Below are 22320 nucleotides of genomic sequence, written 5' to 3'. Positions count from 1 at the left end.
ACAAATCTTTGTTTTCTATCACATATGTCAGCAATGCTGACACCAGTATTCTGTTGGTTGCTCACTCTATGTCTTTTTCAGACCGATACTAACAGAGTTTCCCGATGGCCACCGGTCAACAGTCATAGACCGATAAAATGTCAATTTGACAGATGGTTTGTAAAAGTAGTTGGACTTTTGACTAATAGAGACACTGAGCAATGCGTCATGCATTTCATAATTTCATAATTAATAAGTAAGTAGTAAGGATATCCTTTGGTTTGAGTAGCCACAGTGGGGGAAATGGCCGTCTTTGAGATTGTCTGAGCAATGAATTTTATTCGTCGCTCTTACATTGATTAATATGATGATCAAGCATTAACCTTGGTTTACTGGTATTGAAATACTATTGAATAGTTGACAACCATCACAATCCCCAGAAGTCACCCCTAACCAGTACATCATTATAAATACATGCAGGTACACATCATGTAGGTTTCCCTGGGACTTAGATTCTGAGAGAGAATATGTCCACAGTATGATGTTCCTCATGTTTGTCATAAGAGCTCATGTGAGGGGAAGTTGTTACAATGTGTGAGTGGCTGATGGTGTGTCATCGTGCTAGTCCCAAGGCGTTGGTCATGCTGTCAAACCAAGTTCAACCCTGACTTGAAATTAATAACGAGTGTTTGAAATTAAGCATGTTAATCAAACTGTTCTGGCCATAACCCTCATGCTAAAGTTTAAGAATTTAGAGGGTGCCTTGATGCAGAATACTATAAGAGCTATGAAGCAGCAAACCTCAAGGACCGCCTTTTTATTTCTAACATTGATAACTAATATATAACAGCACTCTAATTATAATAATATATAACTGGTTAATTGTGTGTCATCATTCCTGATGATTAAATAGCTGGAATATTCCTGAATGCTGTGATAAACAACAAACAAACAAACAAACAAACAAACGATTAACAAAATATTCACTCACTGAAGTGGTTTGAGTATTTTTGTTACTATGTTCTTAATCAGAACCTTAAAAGCTATGTCAGCGTAGAAACTATTATTGTTGGTTCACTGTTCCTGGTAATGATAACATAGCAAAACCCTTAAAAATGACACATTTCTACGATTTCCTTTTGATACTTTAACTATTGGGCAGTTTGGCATGGACTATAGGACTAGAGCCAATTTGTTACACTGTATGTAGAATTTCATGACCACCTGTGGTAGGTATGGCACAGACAACAAGGTCCTGATGAAATGACAGGGACGTACTGCCCCGAGGTCACCTGACAGCTTGGCCACCATATGGCCACATAGTAATTACTGTGCTACGTAAGTACGTCCTCGGGGAGGATATAAATCTCGTACAGCCTCGCAGTTCATTATTTGGCCATCGATATTAGATTGAACTTTGCAAGTGTTACAAGTATTTTCTAACAAACTGGATCAATGGCATGTTCCATGTCACTAATTAATTGAGTGTACATATTGCATATCTTGCAAATAAGTAATTAGATTGTCTGTAGATTGATCTATTTCATCAAGATTATTTTATTTAATTCAGAGAAACAATGTTTTCTGGCAGCTATTGTGTGAATAAGGCTTACTGCTGTAATTAAGCATCATCATCTCTTCATGGATGCCTTGACACAGGTAGATATGAGGGTGCCAGATAATTTTCCGTTAATGATATGAATACCGGCTGTTAAAAAAGTGTTTGAATCTACCAATCAGACTTATCTTTCAATTGACATCATCAGCTGGTCTTTATCTGAAAATTTGGTGTAATATTATCATGATTATGTGTACCGTAATTGACATAATAAGCGCCCAGGGTGTCTCAAAATTACAAATAGGGAGCTCTTATTGGAATATTATTTTGGTGAAAAAACAGAGTTTAAAGATCTTAAATTGTGGTTTATTCTGACAGCCTGAAATGTTTATGTACGACAGATATATTTTTCCAGAATTTAATTGCCCATAATTAAGGGTGCATCAGAGCTCCAGATAAGCTTTTGGTGTTGTGGGTATTTTACCCATGCATTTTAAAATCATTGGGTATCATTTATTCTATCTGGGTATTCAAATTTCTGTTACCCACTAGTTTTTACACATGTAGGTATTTAAGTTAAATATTTAAAAACACTATTCATCTAGTCCCTGCAAACTGGTGTCGTGTGGGTTCGAGAGCTTTATAGGACTCACAAATACCACGATACTTCCACAAGAAAGTGTGATGGCAAATGATCATGATGTAACTGTCATCGTGGAGTTTGGCAAGGTTGACGGAATGTCCGTTTATAATTTCAAAATAAGTTGCTGATTTGCTAATCTAATACGCAGGGTTACTTCACAATATTTTGATGATACGCACAAGTTCTATTTTTGTAGCAAATCTGTAATGTTCGTTGCGTATTTGATACGCTTTGATTTTATTTTACTGCGTATTTCTTCATTTTTGATGCATATTTTATGCAGATATGCAGCTTATCTGGAGCTCTGGTGCATATAACACACATATTATACACGAATAAATAAGTCTTGTGTACATTGATCAATTGGAAGGGGTGCTAATAAGGATTGTTCACTAGCCAATATATTAGCAAATATCGCGGTGGGCGCTTATTAGAGTGGGGCGCTAATTACGTTGAATACGGTATTAATTTAGTGTTCAACATCAAGCATGAAAGTCAAGGGGTCCTAGTCATTGTCCTAATGTTAAACGTTAAATATTTATTGGATCCCTAGATTCAAATACAACAGGAATAATCCTCAAGGACCAAAGGAACCGCCTTAATTTTGAACACTGTACCCAGTGTACTTAGATCATAGGACTGAAATAGATAGTTGGATCTTGTGTCATGGTTAAAGTCAAGGAAGTACTGCCACTATGATATTTTTTATTGAATTTAAAATAGGGAGATTCTTGAGACCATCAATCTGATGTGCAAAATGAGGTCTTATATTGGCAATCACCACAGTCAGGATCAGTTTACAGTGAAACCTCATTAATATGGATGGTACCATGCTCAAGTGAAATCATCCATTTGCTATGTATAATATATTGCCAAGGAAAATGATCCTGCTCACTTTGATTAGACATTCCCAAGTGAAGTCATCCTGTTCAATATAAAGGGGCGGTCGGGTAGCCTAGTGGTTAAAGCATCATGCTGAAGATCCGGGTCCGATTCCCGACATGGGTACAATGTGTGAAGCCCGTTTCTGTTGTCCCTCGCCGAGATATTGCTGGAATATTGCTAAAAGCGTCATAAAACCATACTCACTCACTGTTCACTATATATGATGTGGCCAATTTAAATCATCCTGAAAATATGAAATCAGCCTGTTCACTATTTGAAGATATTCCCAAGCGAAATCACCTTTTTAACCCTACTGGAATTTAGTGTTTCATAGGGTGTGTAGTCTGAGTTAACAGTGCACACTGACAGGGATTAACTGTGTTCTCCAGCGTCTTAAGCTCTTGGTCATAATTACAGCTTATAGGAAATTAACTATGCTCAGATACTCGATGACTGGGAATTTTTTAATAAGATAACAGTATTCAAATATATTGAAATTAAGTCAGCAGTAAAATAATCTGACACACATTGATTTGTTGGCACCTGATTTTGAAGAGCCAAACACCTGATTTCCTGGCAGTTTGAATGTCTGTGATACGATGGTCTGATGTATTTGACGGTTTGATTGATGAGAAGTGTGGATCGGGTTGACAGCCCTGACACGTCTTTGTATGGTCAGGGAGATGGTGTGAGGAGCGGTCTACCTCTCCGTCATCTTGTGTCATGTAGCTTGCCTGACAGGAGGAGTTTACATGTTGGATCATGTTCACACTAGAATAGACTGTTAAAAATAGTCTTCGGGCATTCTGCACATGTTTTTATTTTATTTAGAATATCTTGTATAAAACTTAGATCAGATTTACTGATATGTAGCCATAAGATATTGTAGGGGAGGGGTGATTAACTTATTTATCATGTGATGCCTACAATTCTTGGGAAGATAAAGCCAACAAATAAAAAAAGTATCTGTCAGGTAACTTATGAATAAACATGATAAATATGCAAATAAAATACTGGTAGGTTAGGTACTTAGTTTCACTTTCACAATTTTTTTCAAATGCATCCTTTCATTATGTGTATAGCGTTTTTCTTTTTGCTTTATTTCTGCAAAACCTACAGTGGGCTAATCTTTGCATCAAGGGATTTTCAATTGCTTTCCTTTCCCCCTGCCTACCGACAGGTATTTTCCTGTAATAAAATCTGTAATTAATTGTTTTTCGGCCTCTTAGGGCCATTCCAAAAGCTATTGTAGTGACAAGGTGACTGTAACTCCCATACTTTAACATTGACTTACGACTGTCGTTGCGCTACACTCTCTTTGTTGAACAGGGCTCAGGGCAATTGTTTTGTGCTTAGATGTTATGGTCCTTAAGATGATAGGATGTGCTTTACATGCATATTAATTATTATAAATATTCAACCTTCCTGAGCAAACTTTTGCATGTGTTTTTTATGAGCCTCCTCGACCATTAGCCTAGTTCATATGGTAATATAATGTTTTATAGGGATGACGCTATTTGAGCACAATTGTAAGTGTGAAACAGCCATACTGACATACCTCTAACACTGTGGTAGTACTAATGGATCAAGAATTATTACCCTGGAGACTCATGGGAACTGACATCTGTCCATCACAGCTGAGATTGTGTTACGTCTTACAAATACTGTTAGCGTCACAAAGTTGTTTGTTCTCTCAATAAATAATACGCAGTTGGACATTTCAGTGCTGACTTGTGTCACATTTAAGTTTGCAACTGAAGCATGTCATGTTGATGATGAGTGATAGAAGCATTCTTTTCTTTGAAGAAAGCTATAATAAAACCAAACTCTGTTGGTGATCTTTGCACTGTGTGTCAAGGGTTATTTCCTGAACTAGGGTGTACTCCTGTAAGTTGGGTGAAGCTACAAATTTGTATTGTTTCAACATTATATTTATAAAATGAGGTCAGACCCTATTAATTATTCTCTAATATTTGCGGGATTTTTTGTTGTGATTCTGTTTCTTTTTATTTTCATTAAAAATGTTGCCATTTTTGTTGTTGAAAATAACATGATTTAGATATTTTCATAAAAAATGTTAGGAAAATTAATTTTGAAAATAACTTATATAGATTTTTCTGTACAAATCGTTAAATAGTTTTGAAAATCACTATAGATATTCAAAGATAATATTTCTTTGAAAATCACAGCTGATTCTAATGTTTGCTGGCATTTAGCTCCAGGGAAAGTTTCATCACAACTGCAACAAAGTCATTTGTTTACTGTATTGCCACCAACTGTTACACATGATCTACAGTCAGATGTGGCTGTATCCATCAAGTATAATGATCTGTATCCATGATAGGGTCCATGCTTCATTGTCCACTGGCCATGTTTCATGATTGCAATGGTAAACATATATCAAAGTGTATATCGACATTTAATGCTTGCAGATATAATGCAATATTGTGGCAAGTTGGAACTCATAGACATTGTGCTCTTGTGAACTAGATCAGAGAAGATAGTGAACAGATTAGTGATACTAATCCTGGTAATGACATTTGTAAACATTCATTATGCATCTTTCTGTCTTGACCTAGACTCTATACCTGGAATAAATATCAGACAGTAGATTTATGCATTAATATCAGTGTTAGAAATTAAGCATGTGAGTAAAAAAGATTCACTCCTTGTCATAAATGAATCTTAAAAATAAAAAATTAGTGGACCTCTAGCTCCTTATGCTTATTATGGAATAAAACTAGAAGGAATCAAGGTTCAACACATTCATATTTTTAGTTTGTAAAACACCAGTTCAGTTTGTTAGCATATGTTTTTTCTGTCAATCATTCTCTTTTCATCTATCAGACTAATTGGATTTGTTGTAGTTATTTCTGTGATTTTGTATTTTCTTAAGGTTAAAGAGAAATAGGACAACTTATAGTAATATTAGAAATTGTTTGGCACTTAGTTTCATGATGAACATGACAGTGATGAGTGGCCTGGTTTTGACTTTGTTTGACAGGTTGTGACAGTTTGTCTATTTGCTCTGACATGCTGGTTTTAGCATGGAAAATATTTGACCTTTCGGCATGTCCTTAATTTGAGGAAACACATGTTAACTGATGGCGACATAAGGTTAGTAGGTCAGGACATTGATCACTGCTTGGTTTTCAAGCAAAAAGAATGTTACAATGCTAATTAAGGTTCATTATAACTATGGAAACTCAGAACTCTGAAACATACGAACAACATGTCAGGGGTAGAAACACCTGTTGATCTCATGTTGTTGTTTCTTGCATTGTAATTCAAAGAAGGAAAATTTAGAATTTGGAGTCATAGTTATTGATATTAACATTTTAATGTCCCCCATGTAAGGTAGGAACCCTGCCCCCATTACACTGCCCAAAGCCTGCATGGATCTGCTGATGGGAGGGTCTTAGGTCTGCCAAACCTAAGTTTGTAGAAAATATTCCCCATGATATACCTTGTCTGTATGTGTGTCAGTTTCAGGTGTGCTTTTAAAAGGGTTGAATTTGGATGGAGGATTCCTGATTATATTGTGTAATTTATATAAGTAGTCTGAGTTAGAAACATTTAGGATTTTGTCATAGATCAGTCACTCTTCCAAATCATTCATATGTAATCGATTCATTATAATTTTATCCAGGAATTGAATGTCGGAGAACGTGTTTTTTCAGTGATTTGGAATACAAAGTATTGTATTTAATAAGTAAATTCATGATTGGTAGCTTATTGATTAGCATTTATGTCTTATGTTTTTACAGATAAAGGGAAATAGTTGACCATTATGAATAAAAATTCAATATCAACTAGCATGTTTCTCCATGTTCGTATGGACACTAAGATTCAATCACTGCATTGGCAAAGGGTAGCTTATCAATCATCAGTTATGTTAAATCATTGTCACACCACTGATTCATGACAGTGAATTGTATTTGATCCAAACATGATTACTAATCATAAAAGTGAGTGCTAATTCAGTGTTAGAAACTAACGGTTTTAGTTCACTAGTCCTCGTTATGAAAGCATATAGCAAAACCTTTTAAAAAGGCAAATTTCTACTAGTCCTTATGATACCTTAACTAGTTTGGCAAGAACTATGGGACTATTGCCAATTTCTAAAGCTGTAATTTGTGTAGGCCTGATTTCCCTTCAGGTGTTATTTGCTAATGCAAGACACACTAGGAGGAAGATAAACGGTGAACATCAGACCCAGTGTACATGTACCCGGCAGTTATGACCAGGATGTGAAGAGCTGGTTTTGTTGCCTGCCATGTTTTAAGTCCATGGTGATGAAAATATTGTTTCATGTTGTAGCCTTTGTTAACATATTTGTATTTGATTATATAAATGCTTGGTTTCATAGTCGTTTGGTTACTAATGGGTTTTTTTTATAATAGTACTGATGCAGTATTTTACATGATGTACATATATTGAAACATTCTTTCATAAGTACACTGAACATGATAAAGGTGATGGTTTTTTTATCTGTAGACATTTAGGTTATAACATATAAGGACCCCATGACTTAATCCTTTTTTTACACAGTTTTCTTTTTACACTTCTTATGATCTAGTATATACATTTTTTGTGTACAAAGAATGTATATATATATAGTTAATCAGTATTAAAATTTTATGCATTGCCAGGGTTTGTTTCAATCTCATTTAGGGTTGTTCCGTTATCACCATTTCTATAACGAGTCAGCTAGCTGTTTAATAATGTAATTGTCTGAAATCCCAGACTGTCCTCATGCATATTAGAGGCTTTATACTGTAGCAATACCTCCTATATGTGATCATCATATAGCTGTAATACTGCTGAGTGTACAGGCAAACAGTCCTATATCAGGGAGTCAGTATGGCTTGCTGCCTGCTTTGAGAAAGGTACCAGCAACACAGCAGGGGACACCAGAAACAGCTTTTCACACATTGTAGCCATGTGGGGATTCAAACCCAGGCCTTCTGGGTACACGAGCAAACACTAGGCTACCCCACCGCCCCTTAACCTACTTACCGACCTAGGAATAAGCCTGATGTCTATTGATCTATGCAACGATAAAAACTAACTGTTTTAGTCCCCAGGTCCTTATGATGAGAACATATAGCAAAACCGTTAATAATGGCCAGTTTCTACTAGTCCTTGTGATACTTTAACTGTTGGGCAGTTTGGCAGGGACGGTGCCAATGTCTAACGCTGCTATGTCCATTAAGATTGAGTGAGTGAGTTGGGTTTACAATAAATAATAATAAATGAATAAAACAGTATTCCAGTAGAGCATGTCAGCTTAATGTGGGAGGAAAAGCCCGAAGATGCAGGTCTCAGACATTTACTACTTCGATGAAACCCATGAGCACGGGTATGGTGCTGACAAACCTAGAGACAGAATTGGGGTGAACCAGAATTCGAACCAACAATCATAGGTTTCTTGCATGCTCAAGGGAGGCAACTCTGCACAGCAAATCACGGTGCCTTAGACGACTGGGCCTCCCGTGCTTCCCATTGAGATTGACAGACATTAATAATCACTGATATGAAAAAGGAAGCTTATGACATTGACTCAAAACAGTGACAGTAACTAGTTGTAGAGTTTCAGATAATTTTTGAGTCATTGAGTATTTGCTCACAAGTTATCATTCACATCGGGTATTGATAATTTTCTTTGGGTATTTAATATAGTTTTACTCCTTTGGGTCCATAATACAGGGTATTCCTTTTTAAACTAATGAGAACACATTTAAAATATATTTCTGATTAATATCATATTTCAGATGATCTCTAATTGTATCTGTTTATGTGCAGCCCTAAGTGTGTAACATGTCACAAACAGCAATATTCATTAGCAATAAACGTGATGTAGCTCCTGTTTTATGCATTATTTGCCTAGTAGAGATCATGCATTTGTGATGCATGCATTTGATCAGTATATGAAGATCTGCAGAGAAATACAGGTACTTAGGTTAAAAGTCTTTCATTTGGTATTTACCATTGATTACGCAGAATGTTGTACTATTGAGTTATTACATTATCATCTATCTGTCCATCTGTCTGTCTATCTGTCCATCCATATTTCGTTTTCCAGAGCATAACTTGAAAACCGGTAAAGATATGTCATCCAAACTTGGTCCATGTATTAGCCAGGGGCTGAAGTGGTGCTTTGTAGGGGCCGCTGGGATTTGTCGTCTTTTGATGACTCTTGTTTTATGTGTATTTGTGCGCAAGCAACTGAACTTCAACTGGGTAATGGTGATTTGTTTTGTAAATTTTGTACGTGTGCAGTTTCCCGGAGCTGTTTCAGAGACTACTATATATGATATGAGCACCATGAACTCGTGTACATTTGATTGGATAAAGAAAACTTCAGTGTTTGGTCATGTGTTTATTCCCCTATGAAATGTTTCTAGATTTGGTCTACAAATACTGGCAGCTGTTAATTTTGTGACTATTAGGCCATGTCAGTCTACGTCAATGTCATGGAGAACCCAGAGTCTCATCATTAGTTTTCTTTCAACACTACAGTACAACACATGAAAGACTATTAGAACTACATGTTCATGTGAAACGAGGATATTTGCTTTAGCCATATGTGGAGGAAAGTTTGAATACAAGTTCAAGCTATTTCAATAGAATACTAGGAATAAGTGGCTTTAGTTTCAGCAGGTATGCTACAGCGGATTTGCAACAGAGTGGCCAAGGAAGTACACAGGTTTTAGGATGCGTTAGTTTATACTATTAATAGCGCATGGCAAACGGACAGGTTATGGTGATGGAAAACTAGCAAACATTTCACTTGATTATTCTTGCTTGTAGCATATTGTGTGAGCTTGACACTATCTACCGTATTTGAAATCATATTCACTGTTCAGTGATATTCCACCTCATATTATGATCACTTAAAGACTTTATTGTTATTTGCCTTATTTTATTACTTTACTTTTTCCTGTACACTTGAAATAATTTTTGTTTTCAATTTTTAGATTTTGTTTAAAGGGTTGAGCTAAGAATACTCTTAAGACTTCTTATGTACAAAAGCAAATATCAGACCGTAACATTAAGTGAGAACGACCTATACCATAAGTAGAAGACATCATTTCTCTGTTTGATCATGCTGCTGTGGCCAAATGAAGGTAAGGTGGGATCTTATCAAACCAGACTTTCTGTGAGCTCATGAGATTGTTTTTGTGTTCCAGAGTTGGCAAAGGAGGCAGAAGGTGGAGCGTTCAGGAGCGGGGCAATCACACCTGATGGCATCATCGAGGAGGACTTCGAGAAGGTGCTGGGCACGCCCCAGGTCAGTACAACTGGGCAGTCTGTATCGGTTGTATCAACTCACCTCACAAGCGTCAGGCAGGCTGTGCCACCTTAACACAAATTGCTTTTCTTTTGTTATAAACATGAAAATATGTTTTTATTATCTGTACCTTTAGAAAATTGCGTTGTCATGTCCAGATTTGATTATCTACAGACCACTGTCATGATATAGATGGAATATTGCTGTGTGCAGTGTTAAATGGCAAATAGACAGACACCCACACATATTAAAAAATATTAACATATGTAAATGCAGAGATTCTTTAAATAATGTTTTTTTTTGTGCAAGTTCTTGTTCTTTTCTGAAAGTGTTGACACAAACCCTTACTGACATGCATGCCTTATTATTCTGAACAAAAAAATGGATAACATTTGTTTCAGTGGTTAAATGCTAGATTTTAGTTTTAATGTTAAGAAGAGTTCAGAAAGATGCATCCCTTGTCTGGGTTTTAATGAAAGTGAAGCAGTCAATGTTCAGTCTGTTGATGTTTAGATTTTCTTAACTCAATAATTATGTTTTGTTTGAGGAAATCCCCATCTGTGATATCCCAGTCATAAGGCTTCACAAATATTTTGCTTCTTTCTTGTTTGTACAGTAGTCACTGTTGGACGCCAAACATAATTACATATACCCCCCAAGACTGAAACTAGATGGCCAATGTTGAAGGACAGTCGGTGTGAATTGTCCCTTGTTGTTTCAGGAGGAGGAGGCACAGAGTGAGTTCAGTGATGTGGAGAAGTATGGGATCATTGAAGTTGCAGGTTGGTAGTTGTCTTCTCATAGTACACAATTCTGCAATACCTTGCAGTGTCAGAAAAGAGTGATCATGATTACTGGTGTTTTCTGAAACAACAATTTTACATAATGGTACTTCTTGGGAGCGGCGTAGTAGAGTAGTGAAGTTGTTAAAGAAGTTGCTTATCACGCTGAAGATAAAAATTGATTCCCGAAATGAGTACGTCCTGTGGAGTTAATTCTGTGTCTTTTGCTTACATGGTTAGTAAAAAAAATTGAAATACATGTAATAATTCTAAAATATTCATTTTCAGGTGACGATTTGTGGGGAAGAAAGGTTATTGTGTTTTCATCGTGTAAGCTGCCTTCCAACAAGACCTTTGATCACCAGAGACTCTTGCAGTAAGTGGTTTTAAGACAGGATGTGATTATCTCTACTTTATGTGCGCCAGGTCCAAACTTTGATGTTATGTATCTCTCGTTTATATAATTATGTGCCCCAAGTCCAGACTTTGGTGTATTGTAGCTCTTGTTTATGTGCCCCAAGTCCAGACTTTGGTGTATTGTAGCTCTTGTTTATGTGCCCCAAGTACAGACTTTGGTGTATTGTAGCTCTTGTTTATGTGCCCCAAGTCCAGACTTTGGTGTATTGTAGCTCTTGTTTATGTGCCCCAAGTACAGACTTTGGTGTATTGTAGCTCTTGTTTATGTGCCCCAAGTACAGACTTTGGTGTATTGTAGCTCTTGTTTATGTGCCCCAAGTCCAGACTTTGGTGTATTGTAGCTCTTGTTTATGTGCCCCAAGTCCAGACTTTGGTGTATTGTAGCTCTTGTTTATGTGCCCCAAGTCCAGACTTTGGTGTATTGTAGCTCTTGTTTATGTGCCCCAAGTCCAGACTTTGGTGTATTGTAGCTCTTGTTTATGTGCCCCAAGTCCAGACTTTGGTGTATTGTAGCTCTTGTTTATGTGCCCCCGGGTTCAGACTTGATTTTGAAGTACCTGTAGTTTATCTACTCAAGTTCCAGTCTATGATGATGAAGCTCCTCTGGTTTATAAATGTGCCTCAGGCCCAGCATTGGGTTGTTGTATATGATATTATTGTATGATCAAGATGGAATGTGGATGACTGCCGTGTTAAGCAACAAAAAAGTAATTGATGACTGCCCTGTTCCAGGTACATACGCCACACTCTGGACCAGTACGTGGAGGAAGACTATGTGATAGTCTACTTCCACTATGGCCTCTCCAGCAGAAACAAGCCCAAACTATCCTGGCTCATGCAAGCATACAAGGAGTTTGATAGAAAGTAAGTAGAAGAAATTGACCTTACCTTTGCCAAGCATATTTCATGAATTGTAGTGTTAGAAATACATCAAATCTGTTGATGTACTTCAAATACATCAACAATCTATTTGAGATCAGATCTTTAACTCTGATACAATATCTCTCTGCATTTAAGACCTAAGCAACCTGAGTGACCTTAGACTGCCCGATCTAAATGAAGGATGCATTGGGTCTTGAGCCAGCTTTCTAAAAAAAATATCTTCTCTCTACTACTTTGAATTGTAAATTTTGATATTAGCATGATTAGCACACAAAAGACACTAAAAAACAAAAAAAAGACACTGCCCACCTGCACTATATTTTCAAAAATCATTGCCTGAGAACCAATTCTTATATATTTTTACGTCTTGCATAATGTTCAAAAAGGATTATGTGAAAATAAAATATCAGTTGATGATTTGCTTTGATACATTAAGTATTAGCTTTGTATCACAGAGGAAATGTCTTGGTATCGTGACTTCGGCATATCATTTCCCCCCAAAATGTATATATATAGCCTTATAATAAATCTCCATTTGAAGTATTGATTACATTCTACATTTGAAGCAAGATTACATGCCCCGAGAACTATCAATTGCAATAGAATTGTTTCCTTCTCACGCTCATTGAAACATTGCAACAAAGACAATAATTTCCTGGGAAATAATAATGACATAAGGCACATGATCAAAGCATAAGTTGAAAAGAAAATGTTATTTTTTCCTGGTGCCTAGTGAACTGAAATATTTCCTCTTTCAGGATTTATTTATTGTTTCTAGCACATCAAGGAGACATTACAATGAAATTATAGGTTTCACTTGGGGTCAGTGATTTTTTCAAAATAAATATAGTTTTTGTCGCTCACAGAATGTGTGTGAGGCTGTTGTTATTTCCGCAGGATAAAAAAAAGTGTCCAAACAAAACAAAATATGTTGCACTGTGATTAAAATTAAGGGGGTTGCTGGGGTCGGTGAGGTCTTCTTCTATAGTATTTAAATCTAGCAACACCTAAATCTATGACCCCCTGGCTCATGCTTAATTTCAACGCCTGTCATCAATAGTTACTTTAAAGTGAGCAATTTCAATTTTTAGAACCTTAATAGTTCCATTCATTTCATTTAAACCTGTCCTGCACATTTAGTTTGTGGCAGTGATTCTGAGGCAGAATATTTTTTTGATCATGTTAATAGCCCATGCACCTCACTAAGGCAAACTATTCAGGATCAAGTGATCACAGTATATGACTGTGTGTCTTCAGTTCTGGAGTAGATCGTTTTCTGTGCTGGCCAGTTTCGATTATTCACAGGCTACTCAGCAGTAGTAGCTAACATTTTTAGTCCAGTAGTCCTTATAAATAATAACATATAGCAAAAATCTTAATAATGACAATTTCTACTGGTCCTTATAATACCATAACTATTTGGCAGTTTGACAAGGACTATGGGACTAGTGCCATTGTCTAACGCTGCGGTTCTCATTCTCTATATCTCCAGGGCTAGCATTTGGGTAAACCTACACTTATCCCTGTATCCATTCCCATGGTTCTTGCGATCTCAAATTACCAGCCCTGGATTTTCATTAACATTTTACCAACCAACAAACGTCGAGGTAAGGGAGGTAACTCGTGTTGCCATGTTGTTGATATCGCTAGTCCATTGAGGCTGGTTTGCAATTCACATTCTGATTAGGCTGAGTAGCATAGCAAATCAAAAATGGTTATGAAAATCAAGTGTGGGTAATTTGAGATGGCCAGAACCTTGTGGGAATGGATCCAGGGTTTAGTGTAGGTTGACTATATGCGAGCCCTGGAGATATAGAGGAGGCAGGCTACTGTGATAAAGCAGCTGACTGTTGCATTAAACAACATTCACACATTCATGAACTTAATTTGTTTTTCAGATACAAGAAAAATCTAAAAGCTTTATACTTGGTGCATCCTACAAACTTCATCAAGATTCTATGGAACATCTTCAAGCCATTTATAAGGTAAATTTATTTTTTTAAGAAATATGACTAAGTTCTTATGAAATCATAATAAATATTATCTCAATTAGAAAATGATTCATGCCAGTTTATTTTTGTTGTCTCATATGTAACGTGTCACGTGTGTGTTACTGCAGTGCTAAGTTTGGCCGGAAGATGATGTATGTGGACTACCTGATGGAGCTGAAGAACCACCTCCACTTTGACCAGCTGTCTGTCCCGCCTCCGGTTCTAGAGTGAGTCTATCATTGTAACATGCAACAGGGAAACAGCATTAAGATAAACCCCAAAGTGGAATTTGAAGGGCAAATAGGTCCCCAGGATGTCTACCATGCTTTTGATGAGAGCTGACAAACAAGATTCAGTTGGTTACAGTGTGAGACCTGGCTGATTGCATGTCAGGGTACCCTGGTTGCAGTGACTCTTGATCATGTTGTCAATCACTTCTTTGCCTGAACAAGACCTGATTATTTGCCGGCCTCTGTGATTAAGGTGCCATAGTGCTGTCTGTGGTGAAAAACAACATTCCCTAACTCACCCGTAAGGGTTTTCACCCAGTTGTCCTCAAGATTGGCTGTTTCATCTGTATTTGAATTCAATGATTCTGTTCAGTTAGCAGTCTTTGACTTCAGTGACAATTCCAAGTCAAGGTCTTGTCATATATTGTTTGGTCTAGTTAAAGTCAGGTTTAAAAAAGTCCATATGTTATCACTTAGATCTACTAAGTATCACTGGAATAACTGGAGTAACAGAATCTGTATCACCAGCTCCAGACGAAAATAAGACAAACCATAATTTACTTGACTTGGATTCATACTTGCCCGTTTATGGTGCAATATTTTGACAAGGTGTGTGTGTAAATCATCATCTGCTGCAGTGAACATAATTATCATAGATGAGTTGAAACACGGGTCATCTTGTGGGCTAAGACTGCAATTGGCTGTGTAGATTTGTATGTCATATCCATGCCAGGATGCACAGGTCTTGAGTTCAGATTGCAGAGTTGCCCTGATTTGGATGTCTGGTCTGTCAGCACCATATCATTGCCTGTGTAATATTAACATCTGTGACCTTTATCGCCTTTGTCTTGTTAAGATGCCATACCAAGGTATGACTGCTATACTGTTCAAAGTTACTTGTACTCCAGTTCACTCACCCACTTGTATAGACTGTGTGACTTCTTATGGCTTTCTAAGACAGCTCAACACTCACCTGTTCCAGATATGATGCAAAGAAGGTTGCAGCCAGGAAGCCTCAGTATCCATACAACCAGGGCACCTCACAGACCGATGGTGGGCCTCTCAAGACACAGCAGTTCGGGGTCACATTACAGTTGTGAGTACACTCTGGCAAGCTGACAGTCTTAGGTTAAAAAAAATAGTCTTGGTTCTCAGGCACCGTCCACAATATCATAAATTCTGTTGCACATTTAGATTTTTTCCATTTCAAAACAAACAAAAAATCCTTAAATATTCCCCATCTCAAACACTTGGCCCCAGCAGTGAAATGCTACAATACTTAAGAACAATTCAATCCAATATAACATGCTGTTACTTCCCTTTACATGTGCACTGCTTTACTGCACATCTCCTATTATGGTCATGGCGGTAATAGGCATTTGTGTACTTGTTTTGCTGTTTGCAAATTTGGTCAATGACAGCATGAAGTTTACAATAAAAAATCACTACACATGATTTACAAATTCTGTGGTATTTGTAGTCTGTATGCCGGACAATGTTTCATATATTAAGATTACATGTATATTTTGTCTTTTAAAATAAGCCGAAAATAGTTCACACATATTCTTCCCTATCTATGGGTGATTTAGTTTAAAAATTACTTAATGTCATGGCCAAAATCATAACTGAAAAGAAATTTCAATTCAGTGATAGGAAGACCGAAGACTTTGTATCCTTAACAACTAATGTTCCTTTTTAAGGCGAGTTCATGGTGAGGTGAGGTGATTTGCTGATAGGTTCATACACGATTTCACCGAAATTAATGTCAACAAAATTGAATGAAATTTTGTATAAAAGTAATATAATGAATTACAAACGGAAGTCCAGATACATAATGAACACTTTTATGGCCAGATAGTGTAATAACAGGACTAACTTGCGCACTTCAGTACAGATTTGTTGACATGCTTCTCCCAGTGTTGTGTGCTTACGATAACATCTTCGTGTTGTGAAATAAAAAAACAAGACACAATGTATGTGTGTATTATGCACACACTGGTTGCCCAGTATTTTGCTCATAAAGGACTACATTTATGTAAAAGGCCTTTTCCCAGGTTGATTGTACACAACTGTTTATTTGATTGCATACTCGTTTGACCAACTAAACCGCCACACTATATTTTCAAAAGACATTGCCTGAGAGCCAATTCTTTTACTTCTTTCAACCTTAGCAAGCCTGAATCAGCTCATTCAGACACCACTGTACCTGTCTGCAAATCCACGTTTATCGTCTAAGGCACACACACAATAAATGGTGACCCTAGTTACATCCATTTCTCAATGTCACAGAAGGCACTGCTAATAACAGTGTGTAGAACTAAACTAAAAAAACTATTGTTTAGTGTTTTTAAGAGGAAATGCAATATATTTGTATTATCAGTAACAGTAACATGGGCACCTTCAGGTTATTTAATGCTTTGTAAGTCAAAACAAAAATGTTTTAGAAAACTGGAATGGAAATAATTGACGTGTTGGCTGCTTGAAACATGATGAATGTGTTCCATATCCAACCCTGAATCCAGTGTCTGTTGTGCTGATTGTTCTGTATGAAACTGTAGAACCTATTTCTGTTTCAGCATCAAAGAACATAGTGGGAGAATAATTCCAGTTGTTGTTGAACAAACAATAGAATACCTCAATGTTCATGGTAATGTCTTATTTTTATTTCAAAAGCAATTTCCTATTTGCATCCTTAGCAACAGCTTGCTATTGCTAATTCAAGATTATATTCGACCTCATTCACTCAGCTTATCAAATGATGTTTCAGTAAAATTACTGGTCTTGTTGACGAAAGCATGCTTCATTCTGTATTTACAATTAACCCTTCACCTCTCTTTCAATAGACTATAGAATATGGCATTATGAGGAAGGAAGAGAATATTTTTATTGTTTAGTTGTATCAATTGTTGTTTTTCTAATATTAAACTTATTATTATTATTATTTCTTAATTACTACTGAAGATTTTCTATGTCTTCTTCCTTGACTACATTCTGATTTACAACTGTCATTCTAGGTTTAGAAGTGGAGGGTATTTTCAGAAGATCAGCAAATGCTGTCACTTTAAGGGAAGTCCAGAAGAAGTACAATAACGGTATGTTATGAGTCTCATTTTCCAAAAGTCACCCACCTCAAATAGAACCACATTTATGAATATACTATATAATCTAAATACTGATTCTTGATGAAATTGTAGAATTACTTCTGTGATAATAAGTACACTTTGTCAATCAACAAACAAACAGCATGTGACCTTTCAACCTGACAGAACTGTTGAAGGACTTCCAAACCCTGAACCATGTGGACGATCATCTTGAATACAAGTTTCTTTTGTACACATGTGACATTGCTTGCCAGTTGTGTGGATTGATGGTCACAATATTGACAATTGGTTTGTTTATCAAAGTCCTGAATACAGACTGCAGGCTCCAAAGGTACTGCAGAAATACTGCAGCCTAACCCGTCAAAACCAATTCACTGCCTGATTGACTTGCTCAAAGGGAGATAACTTTTGAAGATCAAATGTGTTGAAGTTTCTCATCTAAGATTTTCCTTTGTCTTTGTACAGTTTTGTGTATAATTTAATATAATCTTTCTTATGTTCATGTTTAATTCTATTGTGATACATTATTTAACAAGGAAAGTGGTGCAGAAAGCATAGTGAATTAATTTTTCGTTATAAGCAAAATGATCTCCCCTAGCTTTGCCTAACCGTGAAGATCCAGGTAGAGAATAGGTCTTCAGCAACCCACACTTGTCATACAAAGCGACTATGCTTGTCGTAAGAGGCGACTAAGGGGATTGGGTGGTCAGGCTCGCTGACTTGGTTGATGCATGTCATCGCTCCCAATTACATGGATTGATGCTCATGATGTCAATCACTGGATTGTCAAGACAGACGTCATATAGCTGGAATACTGTTGCGTGCAGCATTAAACAACCAACCAACCAACCCTAGCCTTGCCAGATGTGCTTTTGGGGTTGAAAATGGTACAATAGTACAGTTACATTAACTGACTATTTTTTGTGTGTGTACTGTTTTGCTATTAAGCACATGGTTCATTGTTTCTCATTTACAAATATATTCTTCAAAGGTCATAAAATTGTTGCTTAAGTTCTTATATGATTAGCTAAAGTTCATGGTCTGTATCCTTTCATTTGTAACTATTTTGCAAACTCCACATTACAGTGTGTTAAGTTTGAAATTGCAGCTCCCAAAATTTACTAAATGTCAAATTTTAAAAAATGTAACAAAGATGCTGCATGTATTTTAGCATTTGTCCCTGAGTACACTGTACAATGTTAAACCCTATTTAATGTCAATGTTAAACCCTATTTTGTCTCACCTCACCTCAAGTACATAGTCTCACTTAACCTCACCTCACCTCAAGTACACTGTATGCAATGTTAAGGCCATTTTCATCTAACCTCACCTCACACCATGTATTCCATTGTTTACAGGGGAACCAGTTGACTATAATTGTGATGCATATGACGTTCACACCGCTGCTGTGATACTCAAGACATTCCTTAGAGAACTTCAGGAACCTATCCTTACATTCGACCTCTTTGAACCGGTCACAAGGCTGAATGGTGAGCTATTGGATAGTTGAATGTTGTTGTCCCTTTGTGGTAGAGGGTTTAGATAAAGGAAATAACATCATGTCTCATTACATGTCCTCTTAGTCTATGGGTGTTGTGGATCTCCAGCAAATCATGCTTGTCAATGACCTACAATGGGGTTGGGAAGTCACAAGCTTGCCTGAATGTGGTTCACTGTAACTAGATGGCATTGATCATTCCTCATCCTTTTAGTCACTGGTTTGCGTTGTCCAGACCCAGTTATATTCAGCTTGAATACTTCTGCCTATTGCTGTAAGTTAAAGTGCTGGCTTGGCCTGCTGAAGAGCAGGGTCACCCAAATGGGTGTGTGAAGCTCATGTCTGATCTCTCCCTACCGTATTATGGCTGGAATATTGCTGAAAGCGGTGCAAGAAACCTACTTGCCCACTCACTCGCCCAAAAGTGCAGAAACACTGCTATGCATGTTTTTGCCCAAATGGAATAGTTTTTTACAGTATAATTAATGGTAGGAATAGAAATTAACCTAGAAAGTCTATTAGCCTGAATAGTGATTTAGGAACACCCCTCATTATGTTCAAAGTTCTTCTATCCCTTACGACACTTTAACAAAAGCAATATTGGTCCAGGCTAGTGGGCTTGTGCTACTTGTTATCCCTGTTATGGTCCTGACTAACATTAAATGTCCTATTTCAGTGATTGACAGCAATAAGCATGTGTTCGAGACTGAGCGTATGCTGAGGGAGGAGCTCCCGGAGGACAACTACATTATCCTTAAACACATCGTACATTTCCTGACTGAGGTAACACTCACATTTGAAGAGAGAGTCTAAAGCATATGTGTGAGAGAGTGATCGGTACCGATGAAATTAAATTCTCTGTCACATTCATTTTTATGATGCAAATGCTTCTTGATGGAAATTCCTTAGGAAAATTGAGAAAAAGCTCATATACCTGTGAGAAGTTATACTAAGGTTATAACAATTACCAACATTTGAAGGGTTCCAGTTTACTCACCTGTCATGAAAACTACAGAGGCAAATGGTAAATATGTAGTATTCCATTTTCCAACATATTCCTATCTAAAAACGTATCTGATCACAAATGTGAAACATTTTTGTGTGATAATGAAAAGGCAAAGGGCCCAAGAACCCCTTGGAGATAATCAGTATGATATGGTCACCTATGTAAAGACCTGCATGCACTCAGTGTAGAAGACTGTCACATCTATAAAACCATCTGAAGTGTAACTGGTACCTCGGTACTGGGCTAACAATTCTACACCATTACCTCATTGTTCTGTTCAGTAAACATCATAACCTCTGCTTGGTATTTTATCTAAAAAAATACATGATAAAATCATCAATCCTGCCCAAATTGGCAGCCTATCCACAATGGTTCTTGATTATTTTACCATTCAACTTCAAGATTTGTCACTGTCACTGTTGGTTTCATTGATGCACAGAAGTTTCATTTGAAATAAACGGCAATAGATGGAGGTTTCAAATATAAAAATGTCTGGGGTTTAAATACTTGATAATACCCACAAATCTATAAAGACATAATGTTTAATGACATTGCAAAGTACAAAAGTTGTCAGTCATACCGGGTTATTCTGAAACACTCTCACTCAACATGAATTTTCAATGTTGTGAGATAAACATGACGTCACTCTAAAATGCTATGAAATCAACATGGAAAGAGATACTGTCCTCATAGAATGGATTATGTCACATGCTTTCATGATAACTAACTCGGCTGGTTAGCAGAATGTGGACAAAAAAATCCTTATTGAAGTTGTTCTGATAAATATTGTTCAAACCTAATATTTAGATTTCGCCAAGCCAGATGGCATGTTTTTTTTCAAATTTAGGATTGAGAAAAAGAGAAAAAAAACAATAAGTATTCATATGCAGTGAAATGGCCGAAAGATCCAATTCCTTTTAACAATGTTTTTCAACCAATCAGATTGCAGCACTCAGACACAATTCATTTTACAATCATTCATCTTTCTACTTTCACAGGTGGTGTCCCACTCTGACGTGAACAAGATGACACCTATGAATCTTGCCATTGTGTTTGGTCCCAACTTGCTGTGGTCTAAGGGCCAAGCTTCACTAACAACCATGGGTGCTGTCAACAGCTTCGCACTCATACTCATTAAAAACTTTGAGGATGTTTTCAAGAGATGATTTTATTGAATTGTCTCATATGTATAAAGTGTACAGTCTTGTCATCTTACTGCGGAAGATATGTCAGACATCTTATTGAGAGCAAAAGACTAAAAAAAGTCAGAGGTAGAGTCTTACAATTTTAAGGTGAAAATGAAAATTGACAGTTTTTAAATCATAAACAAATTGTGATTCAAAAGCATTTTCTGTTTTGAAAGCAAAATGTTCACAAAATATAAAATTATGAATATTTCCTTCTTTCTATTTGAAACTTTGGAGAAGAATTTAAAGTAAACCAGTTGTTTTGGTACAGATGGATAATATGATTTCGAGACATTACTTTCCCAGCGGATCTGTTGATGATTGCATTAGAAAGAACAAGACTTGGTACTCAAGAATAATATAGAAGACAAACCTTATTTTGTATACCTTATTATATAAAATATTTATTCTTAAGTAGAAAAAATGATATTAGGATATAGAACTCACTGGATAGTTAGGCTTATTTACAGAAATGTTACTGTTGAAGCTACATTTAAGCATGTTTACAAGCTACAGTGCTACCTAAAGTCCTTGAATAAACTCTTTGGATTGAATTGGAGACATTTTTGCAAAGATTGATGTAGTCTGAATAACAGTTATTTCAGGGGTAGAAACTAACATGTTTAGTGAGTGAGTGAGTGAGTATGGTTTTACGCCGTTTTTAGCAATATTCCAGCAATATCACGGCGGGGGACACCAGAAATGGGCTTCACACATTGTACCCATGTCGGGAATCGAACCCGGGTCTTCAGCGTGACGAGCGAACGCTTTAACCACTAGGCTACCCGACCGCCCCCTAACATGTTTAGTCCACTAGTCCTTATAATGATAACATGTAGCAAATCCTTTAAAAATGGCAAATTTCTA

At 36.7% G+C, this 22320-nt stretch overlaps 1 protein-coding gene across 4 annotated transcripts in view; it reads left to right on the top strand.

Annotated features, from left to right (window-relative positions):
- The window catches only part of LOC124110314 (rho GTPase-activating protein 8-like), a 46545-nt gene extending 24473 nt beyond the window's left edge, over positions 1-22072 (top strand). For all 4 annotated transcript variants that reach the window (XM_046469582.2, XM_046469581.2, XM_046469580.2 and 1 more), the window contains 12 exons: positions 10259-10359; positions 11081-11141; positions 11430-11517; positions 12291-12422; positions 14339-14425; positions 14560-14658; positions 15644-15757; positions 17238-17308; positions 17676-17753; positions 19121-19252; positions 19937-20043; positions 21265-22072. In XM_046469582.2, coding sequence (XP_046325538.1) covers positions 10259-10359; positions 11081-11141; positions 11430-11517; positions 12291-12422; positions 14339-14425; positions 14560-14658; positions 15644-15757; positions 17238-17308; positions 17676-17753; positions 19121-19252; positions 19937-20043; positions 21265-21432 — 1238 coding nt within the window. In that variant the 3' untranslated portion in view covers positions 21433-22072. The remainder of the gene's footprint in view (positions 1-10258; positions 10360-11080; positions 11142-11429; positions 11518-12290; positions 12423-14338; positions 14426-14559; positions 14659-15643; positions 15758-17237; positions 17309-17675; positions 17754-19120; positions 19253-19936; positions 20044-21264) is intronic.
- The last annotated feature ends 248 nt before the right edge of the window (positions 22073-22320 follow it).

Source organism: Haliotis rufescens, unplaced genomic scaffold (genome assembly GCF_023055435.1).
Source record: "Haliotis rufescens isolate VD_foot unplaced genomic scaffold, xgHalRufe1.0.p SCAF_5, whole genome shotgun sequence".
Classification (NCBI taxonomy): Eukaryota; Metazoa; Mollusca; class Gastropoda; order Lepetellida; family Haliotidae; genus Haliotis; species Haliotis rufescens.
This window is presented reverse-complemented; position numbering and strand designations above follow the sequence as displayed.